The 12,637-nt window shown below is 37.5% G+C and overlaps 1 protein-coding gene across 2 annotated transcripts in view; it reads right to left on the bottom strand.

The window, feature by feature from the left end:
• Positions 1-3,053: 3,053 nt before the first annotated feature.
• Positions 3,054-12,637, bottom strand: part of MAMDC2 (MAM domain containing 2) — a 151,790-nt gene continuing 142,206 nt past the window's right edge. For both annotated transcript variants that reach the window (XR_011233927.1, XM_069474127.1), the window contains exons 12-14: positions 11,113-11,372; positions 4,200-4,284; positions 3,054-4,057 (exon numbers count right to left, since the gene is read on the bottom strand). Coding sequence is in view for 1 of the 2 variants with exons in the window: in XM_069474127.1 (XP_069330228.1) it covers positions 3,993-4,057; positions 4,200-4,284; positions 11,113-11,372 (410 nt within the window). In the remaining variant the exon portion in view is untranslated. The remainder of the gene's footprint in view (positions 4,058-4,199; positions 4,285-11,112; positions 11,373-12,637) is intronic.

Genomic DNA, 12,637 nt, shown 5'->3' on the forward strand with positions numbered 1-12,637 from the left:
CTTTTACTAAGCATTTGTTTATTTAATTCAGGAATATTTGTTGAGTATGCTAGGCAGTGGGGGTAGAAAACTGAGTAAGTGACCATTCTTAAGGAAGTAAACAAGGGGTTGGGTTTAGTGTGATCATTTTTGCTGGGGGCATGAACACAGGCTTGGGGGCCCCGAAGAACCATCAACAATGGCTGTAGTGAGAAGAACACGGGGAATGACATTGCCCTGCCGCTGGTCCAAATGAGCCTTGTACTGCTAGTAAATAAAGAAAAAGAAGACAATAAAATGACAAGATTATGTGGTTGTTTTATCCTTAAGATGGCACTATAAACTCACAATTCCTTTGTAGAAAAAGGGTACATAAAAATAACCAGGATTTATCTGAAATTTCACTGAAACCTAGAATGGCTTTAATAATATAAACTAGAATGGCTTTTTTGTATCAGAGACTGTTCTAAGTGCTTACTTATATGTATTATTTCCATTTAATTTTTACGGCTCTCCTAGGAAGTAGGGACAAGTATTTGCCCCATTTTGTAGACTAGGGAAAGTCTACAATCGGGGCAGGCATAAGTGACTCGCCTCAGTCACATACCTTGTAAATGGCAGAGCCAGGATTTAAACTGAAACAGCCTGGATTTGGAAACCATGCACTTAATCACTGTGTTGTTTTACCTCTTTATAGTAGTATGCATGTTGAAAATGCAGCATCATTATAATTATCAGTTATGAAATCTTAGGGTCCCCCCCCTAAGTTGGTTAAATCGTACAGGGAAATCTATCAAAGAGCAAGGTTTTTGTCCTTAGAGAGTGAGAGAAACCATCAAGGTATCTGGGACACTGTTAGAGGGTCCCTGCTGGGTTTTCACTGCTCTCCCCAGACTGCAGCCAGGAGACTGCCCCTGCCCTTCCGGGTTGGATGCCCCTCCAAGACCCTCCCATAGCACCCTGGGCATATGACCACATTACACTTAGCATTCTGAACTGTGCTGACTGGTTCATATCTCTGTGTTCCTCACTAATCTGTGAACATCTTTGTAACATTCAAGCCTGGTACAATGCCTAGAGCATAGATTTCCCAAGAAATCTTTGTTGAACTTTTCTTCTGTATTAAACCAGACCCTGAAGCAGAGGCACTATTTTCTCAGTACCTCTTCCTATTCCCTTCTGTACACAAGTAATCTCCATCCCAGACAGCAAATTATAGGAGAGAAGACAATCTGAGAAAGCAACGTCTATTTAAAGCAGTTGGATGTTTAGGTGCTGCTGAGAATTGGAATAAATGTAAGCACTAGGCTTAAATTGTTAAGCAGTACATATCAGCTGGTATTTCTTCCCCTTGGGCATTTCTAAACCTGAGAAAATTATACTGTGCTTATGATCCTTCCTATTTTCATCCAGGTGAAATACCAAGGGCAACCTGGAAAGGGAAGAAAAGCATCAAACAACTGGATCCTGCAAAAGGAGCATAAATAAGGGAAGAGTTAATCAGCTCACTTTCCACCTTCTGTTTTCTCTTATATGAACTTTAGGTTGTTTCTTAACAACATTTGGTAATTATTACCTTCTTCCTTCCTTCCTTTCTGCCCCAAGTCAATACCCAGTACCCCACTCACACCATTTTTTTTTTCAATTCCCAAAGCAGGTGTCCCAAGTATTAATAGTATTCCTGGTTTAGCAACCTTAGGGGCAATTTTGGTAACTTATAAATCCTCTTGAAAGAGGGAAACTTGGAACCTTTGCCTAGAATTTAAATTAGTGTTGGGCATGGAGTCAGTAGGAGAGCTGGCAGGTTCAGGAGGCAATCTCGTAAGGATTAGAACACAAGTTTGGCAGAGAAACAGAGTTAGGTTCAAACCCAGGCCCTACATTACCTACTGACCTTGGACAGATTTAGTTTCCCTGTTTATAAAATGGAAACATCACTAGTATCTACTTCATGGACTGTTGTCAGGATTAAATAGTCAAATTCATGTAAAACTTTTGAACGATATCTGAAAATAGTATTTAACAAATGTTAGCTGCCATTATTACTATGAGGATTCATGTCACCAGCAAGGAGGCGGTGAATGACTTTATTCATTCACTAGATATTATAAACCCTATGTACCAGACGTTATGTTAGGTTCTGGAGGCACAACCTTCATCCCTTTATTCAGCAATTATAACTATAGCTGTGGACAAGAATGATGCTTTGAGGGAATCATGATGCCTGGCCTAGCATGCAGATGAATTGGTCAACATCTCGAAATCTTCCTTCCCCAATGTTTCAATTCTGTTTAGGGATTTCCTCTACTACAGGTAATTAATCATCATGAATAGAAAGGATTTGATTCACAAAATTTTGTTTTATTATAACATTTTATTTTATTTTCTCCATAAACCTTAGGCTATTTATTTCATATAGTTGAGTATTTTTTGTTTTCTAAGTAATGTGGCATTCAGGGAGGTATAATGCTCTTAAAAGACTAATTTATGGGTTGCAACACTCTTGAGTGGGAACACCTCCCAACTCCATGAGAACAATGGACTTTTGGCCACAAAAAGCAGTTAAGAGTTGTGGGCGTTGGGGCCAGAGAGGCCTGACTCCTAAGTGCCTCCAATCAACAGCTGCAGAATCTTAAGTAATTCTTCACTCTTCTGAGACTTGGTTTCCTTACCTATTAAAGGGCTAATAATACTTCCGTCTCAGGGGATATTGGGAAGATTAAATTCATTCATTCATGCAACAAGTACTTTTTTTGTTGAGCACCTACTATATATCAGATATGTTCTGGGTACTGAGAATACAAAAATAAACAAAATAGCAAGAATCCTTGTCCTCACAAATTTACATCCTAATGAGATAAAATTTGGGGGGAAACTGAGATTTTTTTATGTGAAATAAAGCACTCTTTAAAATTAATTATTGTATCAATGAATGCAGTGCTTATATCACTAATAAAAAGGCTTAAGAAGATTCTGTTGGGCCAGAGTGGAGATTCAAATTAGAATCTGCAGTTATGTAGTAAAGATATTTTAATAAAGACAAATAATGTAGAAATGAGTAAATTGCTAGTGAAAAGATTTTCAAATGACCTTTTATTAGGTAATTTTATAATTTCATAACAGCTGTTTGAGTACACAAACATATATATACAATTTTCTAAACAAGTAAATTAAAAGCCGTTTAGTATATCTGCTTGAATTCATATTACTCAAAACCTTAAAACATTTACTATAAAAATCAGTAAAATTATTTGACAAGTTTATAAAAATTGCTGGGTATGTGTACATAAACATTTTCAAGCTTGCTTTACAAAAAAGAGTGCAATTTCTATCCATGTGCTCAAAGTAACTTTCAAAGGTAGTTCCAAGGGGGAAAAAAGAAGGTAGCATCGCCTTGTAATACAGCATTAATTAATAGTGACTTACCCTGGGACATTCATGAAAGATCCTTTGTTATCACATGTGGTGAAAATATTAAAAATTAATATTCCATTTCTATTAATAAAACATAAAAAATAAGACTTTATTTTCCCAGACTAACTTGTTACCATGAAAAACTGCATTCATTCTGCAGATATTACTGACACCCCATATTATTTACTTTAAAAATATTTATGATACTTGAAATTCAAAAAGAAACCCACAAGACCTATTCTTCTCCCAACACATTCACTGAATGCAGATTTAAATGAGCACATCTCATTTCGACTGTGCCTTTTATTTGCATACTTTAAAATGACTACAGTGTAGTACGTCTGTATTTTTAACTGGTACCAAAATTAAGATGAATGATCTATGCAAAACCAGCAGCCTGTACTTTTAGTAACAGTTGTCATACGCAAAAAGAAAAAAAAAAGCCCTGAGTCAGTATTTTTTGCAAAAGTAATGAAGAAGGGTGCTCTGAAGTTGGTTTATAACTTATGAAATGGTTAAGACTGTCCAGTATCCATTTGTTTTATTTTGATTGAAGAGAGGTATGGTTTTTGTTTAGTTAATCCAATTCAGATCACTTCTTAATACTCAATTTCATTTAAGTCTTCAGAATATCCTGATGATTGTTGAGTTGTATCTTCCATTTCTGTCAGAAAAGAAAAATACACAATAATAGCTTTTTCTATTTTTATTATAGAAAAAATATTCAATTTGAATTCTTATAGTTTGAGACTGAATTGTAAAATTCATATCAATCAAGTTTATATAATTGGGGAATATATTATTACCTGCACAGGGTCCTGCCTGAAATTTAACATCATCAATGGCAGTATCACTTCTTACTGATACTCCTCGAATGGCTTCAAAAATTATCTGAAAAATAATGAAATTTGAATTTAGAAATAGAGTCATCCTGATAAAACAATGCTGGTCAAAGCAGATGCAGGCTCTTGACATCTGGAAACTTAGATTGCTCTTGGGGTTCCTGTTAAGGAAAAGGGTACAAAATTAGAAATTCAAATTTATATGTTAAAGAAAACATTTATTTGGAATTTAAAGAAACTCACAGTAAATTAGTGGAGTCTTAAAGATTCAGGTCCCTTTTCTTCTGAGATTTCTTTAGACAACTTCCCAGAAATGCTTACTGAGAAATGCTTTCTGGTGGTGACCTTGTTTCCCCTCCCTACTGAGAACATTCTATTCCCAGCCTCTCCCAGAACCCACAGGGCCCATGAAAATGAGAGTCCCAGAAGCTTAAATTTTCTTAGGCTTTCCACAAATCCACCCTGGATGCCAGTACTAGGTGGAAAAATTTATTATAGTATGACTGATAATACCCACATATGAACAGAAAGCCATAATAATTAAATTTACAAAAGATAATGGTTCACTTATGTTAAATACCATAACATCAAAGACACAACCCAGTGAGAAGAAGAAATAAGTTTCATAACTTTATATTCTGAGAAGAAAATGACTGATCAAATATTCTGGTTCTAGGAAAAATAGATTACCAGTTCTAAGGCTGTCCCAACAATGGTTAATAAACTACTAAATACTCTAAGGAGGCTCATGGGTAATGAAAATTGTCCAGAAGATATATTTGTTCCATTCATTTTATGAGCAGATGACTCCTCATTGGATTAGTTTATGATTTAAATTAAATTAAAAAGAAAGCCCTAAAACTAATTTCTTTTAAACCCTCCCCAAAATTAAATCAAATAATATAAATTGAATAATTAATAAGTTTATGAAATTATCTTGAAATTAATGACTCTAAAAAGCTTTAATGACATACATGTGGCAAAATACCATTAATAAAACTTCTAAGGACACATGTGTGATGGTTAATTTTAGGTGTCAACTTGACAGGGTTAAGGGAGACCCAGATAGCTGGTAAAGCATTATTTCTGGGCATGTCTGAGAGGGTGTTTCTGCAAGACATTGGCGTTTAAATTAATGGATTGCATAAATAAGATCCACCCTCACTCACTGTCGGTGGGCATCATCCAATCGATTGAAAGCCCAGGCAGAACAAAAAGGCAGAGGAAAGGCAAATTTGCTCTCTTCTGCAACTGGAACACCCACCTTCTCCTGCCCTTGGACCTCAAACTCCAGGTTCTTCAGCCTTCAGATTCTAGGATGTGCACTAGTGGCACCTGAGGTTCTCAGGCCTTCAGCCACAGACTAATAATTACACCATCAGCTTCCCTAGGTCTTAGGCCTTGGGAGTTGGACCGAGCTATGCTACCGCCTTTCCTTGTCTTCCAGCTTGCATATAGCATATTGTGGGACTTCTCAGCCTCCACAGTCACGTGAGGCAATTTCCATAATAAACTCTTTCTCTATCTATTATATCTCCTATTGGTTCTGTTTCTCTGAAGAACCCTGGTTAATATACAACCCTAAACAAGAATCCAAATAAATGGCAAGAGCAGGGAAAAAGTGTCCCAACATATCTAGATAGGAGGACATCTGAGTGCAGGGAATAAACATTCCGGTTTTCTGAACAAAAAATAAAATTTTTTTTTTTGACCTGCAAGTCTGCAATGGAAAATGTAATAGACAAATTACCTGATGGAATTATATTCTGAATAGTCTGTGACTTGGCCAAACACTTGATTTCATATAACCTTCTCCTCTGAATTTCCTTAATACTGTAGTGATGACCATTTTATAGCATTATGATTTCCCCCTTATATTATAGATACGTAGTAGCATCTCTTCATTTTCTACATTGACGACAGGATTCACCTGACTTAGTTTTGCACTTTAGGACTAACCAAATCCATCCAAATCTAGTAACTGCTGAACAAATACTTGTTCATTTAGAGAACAAACACAACAAATGTAGGGTTAAATAAGATAACATATGTCCTTGGTTCCCAAACTGTGTGCTGAGGCACTCCAGGGTGCCCAAGTGCATTCACATGGGTGCTGTGGGATAGTTTGCAATTGCAAGGGAAATGCAGCAATATTCAACATCTAGAAGACACTGTGTGAACTACTAGTTCAAGATCATTCAAAGTTTTAACACTAGATTGATCTATATTTCTTCTGATAACATACCTTCACAGAGCTGGGTTTTTTGGTAGCTGTTATAATTAAAAGCAAGTACCATATAAAAATCAATGCAGAACATTAAATGAGGGTGGTGTATTCAACCTGATTTCAAGGTTTGAGAAGTTGTGCAGTGCCCAACAGGTATACACATTCTATTAGTAAACAATTTTGGTTATTTAAGAATTAGGTAAAAATATTATTTTTTCTTTCAATTTAAGTATTATTTTTTCAAATGGCTACAAAGTTGTTAGGATATAAATACTTATTAAGTTGTATGGACCCCTGTACTTAATGAATGGAACTGTTAGGTATTTCTTTTGGTCTAGGGGCACCAGGAAAAAATTACCGAAACTAAGGGCTCCATGAACAAGAAAATTTGGAGACCTAGGTCCAAGTTGAGTACAGAGCACATAGGAATTCCTAGTCAATGTTAGATGGTATAATTAACAATATGACTGATGTAAATATTTCAATGAGCTGGGAATTTGTCTGAAACTTTCTTTCAGTTGCATCAAAATCCAAGAAATCAAAAAGAAAAACACCTGAAAGTAGAAGAGGAGAGGTAATCAGGGAATCCAAAGGAAATAAAATGATATTGTGCTTTTGATTAACAGTGAGTCAGGTTCTGCTTGACACTTTAATAAATCCCTTAGGAAGGGACATGATTAAAAATTTGCCATTTGATGAATTTCTCCTACAAGGATAATCTGATGAGTGAATGTCTTTGGGAGGCCACCCACATATTTTCCCCATAGAATCAGCCTTAAACGGCAGCACTACTACCACTGCACTCTAAAAACCATCTATACCTGCCCACCCCCACTTACTTCCCTAACTCTAGTCTCATGTCCTACTCTTTACTTGACACGCTCCTTTAGATTTCTAATGGACATCAAAAACTTAGCATGTCCAAAAAAAAAAAAAGAAAAACCAACGACTTATTAATATCCTTCCCGCACACATTGCCCTCACTCCTCCATATCTGCCCTGCCTAAAGTCTTCCTCACCTCAATCAGTGGCATCTCTATTCATTCTAGCAATTGCTCAGGCCAAAAACTTGGAGTCACCTTGTCTCCTCTCTTTCTCTCAAACTCCACATTTTATGCATGAGTCCTGTGGGCTTCTGAGGACACCTCCTCACCTCTGCTACATAGCCCAAACCACCAGTCCTCTTGCCAGTACTACTGCAGTACCCCCCAGTAGCCCCCTCGCCCACTGTAGTGTACTTTCTGCGTAGTTGCTAGAGTGATCATTTAAAAACACAAATCGGATCATATTACCCTAAAGCTGTATAATGGCTTCGTATTGCTTTTGGAGTAAATTTCAAACTCTTTACCATGCCCTTCAAGGCCATTCGTGATTATCCCAATATTTCTTTGACCTTATCACTTGATTGGCTTGACTTTGTGGTCTTTTTCTTCTTCTTCCTCCTCCACCTCTTCTTCTTTTTAAATTAATATTATTTTAAATTGATAAATCATAATTGCATGCCTTTATGGGGTACAATGTGATGTTTTGGTATATATACAATGTGGAATGGTTAAAATCAAGCTAATTAACGTCATCTTGCTTACTTATCTCTGTCTCTCTCTCTCTCTTTTTTTTTTTTTTTTTTTTGTAGAAATGGGGGTCTTACTCTGTCGCCCAGGCTGGAGTACAGTAGTATGATCATAGTTCATTGCAGCCTCAAACTCCTGGGCTCAAGTGATTCTCCCACCTTAGCTTGGGAGTTCCTGGGATTACAGGCCTGAGCCACCGTGGCCAGCTATTTTATCATTTTTTTTTTTTTTTTGTGGTGAGACATTTGGAATTTACTCAGTTATTTTGAAATAGGCAATACACTATCATTGACTATAGTAACCCTGCTGTGCAATAGATCTCAAAACTTGTTTCTTCTATGTGAAACGTTGTAGCCTTTGATCAACAACTCTCCATTGTTCCCCTGCCTGCCCCCGTCAAGCTTCTGATCACTATCATTTCACTCTCTACTTCTATGAGTTAAACTTGACTTTTTCTTCTTCATAGCACTACTTATCACCTGATGTTACATTATGTCTTTCTGGCTTACATATTCTACCCTCATTGGAATGTAAACTCCAAATAAGTAAAAACTTTGTATGCTATATTCATTGCAGTATCCTCAGCATCTAGAATAGCAAGTGATCAATAAATATTTATTAAAATGAGACATTTTGATCTCAGACTACAGGAGCTCAGTCTGGATGCTTGATTTAGCTATTGAGAGTATCAGTTCTACCATGGAGATACGAATTAGAGACTAGGGAGACTTGGGAAGGGATATGTTTTTAGAAACAGTGATAATATCTTTTTATATTTTGGTACTTCAAAGTTTACAAAACCCTTTTACATATAATATCTGATTTTATTCTCACTCTAACTCTGGCAATGTCAGCATGGCAGGAATTATTACCCCATTTTGAAAATGTATAAAGAATCTCAGAGGGTCCAAGATTTCTCCAAAATCACCCAGTGCTTGTAACCCATAGGGAAATGAGGGTATTTCAGAACTTCTATGTGGGAGGCAACATAGAACAGTGGCCTGGGGATACACACTTTGAACGAGGCAGATCTGGGTTTGAGTTCTCACTTGGCCACTTACCAGCTGGATATTTATTTCTCCCCATCTGTAAAATGGAGCTATAAGGTCAATTGAAAGAACTATGCACAGCTCTTAGCACTGCAAGTGCCTGTCACGTAGAAGGCTGCTGATCTATGTGTGCATGAATACATCTGCATTTTATTAGACACTAGCATGTTTCAGTGCAATTGGTTCAGCCCTGTCTCCCTGCTGAACCAGTTTGGGATTCCCTAGGGAATCTCTAAATCCAGAGGAGAAGATTCACATATTTTCCATTCCAGCTAAGGGGAACAGTCTGGAATTTTCCTTACAGACTGTGAGCTATAAATCTCTAGGGCTGTTTCGTACCATTTGAACTTGAACACCCCCAGATGCCACCCTAGATGCCTCATTACTCTATACTCAAAAACCATTTCAAATGACCAGGTACACAGCAAATCTAGTATGTGCAAAGCCATGTGCCTGATCTCCAGGACTTAGAGGCTGAGAAGTTGCCTGTTTCCAGAACTCAAAGCTTAGAGCACTTGTGTGTTAGCATCACTTGGGAGTTTTAAGAAATATCAAATGCTCTGGTGTCACCACCAAATTAGATTCATGTAGTCTGGTATAAAGATTCTCTATCTTTAGCATGCATCAGAATCACCTGGAAGGCTTATTGAAACAGATGTCTGGGGTACCAGAAATCTCTGGAGTTTCTGATTCAGCAGTTCTGAGGTAGGGCCTAAGAATTTGCATTTCAGGTGAATTTGCATTTCAGGTATTGCTGATGCTGCTGGTACCTGGACCACACTTTGAGAACCATTTGAAGAAGGTAGATATATGGGTGCCCTAATAGCCTGACAAAATCAAGCCATTATCTCTGAATAATAATCAATTGTATTAGTAAGTTCCTGACCAATCCACTTTCCTTTTGTAAAGAAACATTAAATCACTGTTAAAATAATTCCTGGGGCTGTTATTTTTTAAATAAATTTCTAGACAGTTTATCCATGCTGAGATAATGAGCTTTTCCCAGATAGTGGCTCATCTGCTCTCTGTCATTCGGTTTTTAACAATGCTGCATCCTCGATGGTCACCTGAGCTACTGCAATTCCTTCCCATTTAGATCTCTAGCTTTCTGGTCGTAGAGTAGTGCAAAATAGAGCCCTTGTTTTGAATACCTTTTCCCAGGAAGATTTGGGCTTAGACCAGGCAGCCAGTGGTTACAGCTGAAGAGAGCTGGTTCAGGAGATTTATCAGCCAGAAGCAAGGATGAGGAGGAAGCTGGGCTTTCAGTTGGAGGTCACGCTTGAGAATTCTACACAGCAATTTCAGGAGCAGTCAGGAATCCAAAGTTTATCTCCCCAGAGCTTTTTGGAGCTTTGGCTCATGGTAGGCAGGTGAAGTTGGTGGCTGTCAGAAGGTGGCTGCTGGTGTCCAGACTAGATTGGTTGCTCAGCCCCACCTACTGGAATTTAAAAGGGTCTTTCCTATTGCTGCCCAGATTTGCTTATGATAGAGATCATCTAGTGTGGTCTCATCTATATAGCACATGAGAGGACCAGGGTGGGGAGACCCAGGATTGGGATCAAGACTCTCAATTTCTTTTGCATCAATGCAGTGATGGGGGCAGAGGCTTAAAAGAAAAGAAAAAAAAAAAACAAAAAAACCTTACTCACTGTTAAATAGAGGCTTAAAACCAAAGCCCTCCCATGCATGTGGGTAATGACAAGTAAAAGATGCAGCTGCAGCAACTAATTAGGTAATACCATATTTAGAAGAAAGGGAGACTTTGTTCTGGAGATTGCAGGATACATAGAAATATATTTGACATCCATAATGTATCAAGACAAAAATAGATACACTTTCATCATTGAATTGCAAAAAAAAAAAAAAAAATCACTTTGTGCCTAAATTCCCAAGGCTTTCTCTCTCTCTGTTTAATTCCTCATTCACTGCTTAGATTTAATCTATATATAGACTAATTATGTTTACTCTTAATCCTGCCTTTCTCTATGACCCCGAAGAAGAACAAAATATTCTTATCTCTTTTGTCTCACCTGGTGTTGCCTCTCACAGCTGTATTCAATCAGTGCTCGGAGCCAGGAAATGCTCTGTTCACCTCTTCTTCTCCATAAGAGAGATTCTTCACTATCTTCCTCCTTTTTCAAATAAACACTCAGCACCCCAGTCCCTGCTCCATACATGTGGTAGAAAAAGGTCAAGCAGTGTTTTCCGGAGACTCCTCGAAGAGGCCCAGACAGGAGGCGAGCCTTTTGTCCATACACCATGTGGGAGGCCTCGATGTACATGTAGTAGCCTTGAGAGAAATGCAAAAGCAGATGTTGTTAAAAAAGGACACAAATCATATTTTCTTCTTTCATAGTGTTCCTCTGGAAACATGGCTGATTTGACTACAGTACTGAGAAAGGATTTTATAATTTTGGAGAGTATGTATAATCCAAGCAGAATAAATATGCTACAAAAATGAGACCATCAAAATGATTTTTAAAATTTAATGATTTATACTTTGGTTTAATAGATAGGAGGCAATTAATATGCTAGAATTATGCCACTGATAAGGTGATTAACACATCAGAATTTATATTACTAATTCATGGACAATATTCTGAAGCTTCCAGGCATTGGTTTAGGGGAGACAGCATGCGTTTCGTAGTCAGGTAGATCTGGGTTCAAGTTTTGACTCTAATATTTGTCTACGTGATCCTGGTCTAAGGAATGATCTTCTCTGAACTTACAGTCAACATTTTAAAATAAAGGTTGGTAATACCTGTGCTACAGAATTGTGAGAATTAAATGATATTCGACATATGCCTGCATGTAATATATATTCAAATATTAACTTCCTGTCCTGCTCATTTCCTAAAATTTTTTGTGTCACTTTTTTTAGTCTTGAAAACATATTCTATAACATTTTTAAATTGCCTTTCCAATTTCCTTTTCTAATTTTATTTTATGATTATTTTTTAATTTGCTAGTTTCAGGCAGAAAGAGGATTAGTCTACATTTATATAAGGCAACTGTGTGCTAGAGCCAGCTTCTACTGGCTCCCAAGAGTCAGTTGTGTGCATCCTTTACCAGTTCCAAGTGACTTCACATGGAAAGCTTGAAATGGGCCATGATGAAAGTATTTTCACCACAGAAATAGGGCATGTATGCAAATCAGCACCTCTTCCCCAAAGAGAGCCAATTGGTGTTAAACAATTGCCATCATGTCACTGAAATAAAGCTATATATGAATAGTAATGCAAGAGATCTTTTCTAGAGTAATGCACCAGTAATATAATTCTGTGCACTCGAGGTTCTTTTTTTTTTTTGAGACAGAGTCTCACTCTGTTGCCAGGGCTAGAGTGCCTTGGCATCAGCCTAGCTCATAACAACCTCAAACTCCTGGGCTCAAGCAATCCTACTGCCTCAGCCTCCCAAGTAGCTGGGACTACAGGCATGTGCCACCATGCCCGCCTAATTTTTTTCTCTATATATTTTTAGTTGTCCATATAATTTCTTTCTATTTTTAGTAGAGATGGGGTCTCGCTCTTGCTCAGGCTGGTCTCAAACTCCTGA

The sequence above is a fragment of the Eulemur rufifrons genome, chromosome 7 (genome assembly GCF_041146395.1).
Source record: "Eulemur rufifrons isolate Redbay chromosome 7, OSU_ERuf_1, whole genome shotgun sequence".
In the NCBI taxonomy this organism is placed as follows: Eukaryota; Metazoa; Chordata; class Mammalia; order Primates; family Lemuridae; genus Eulemur; species Eulemur rufifrons.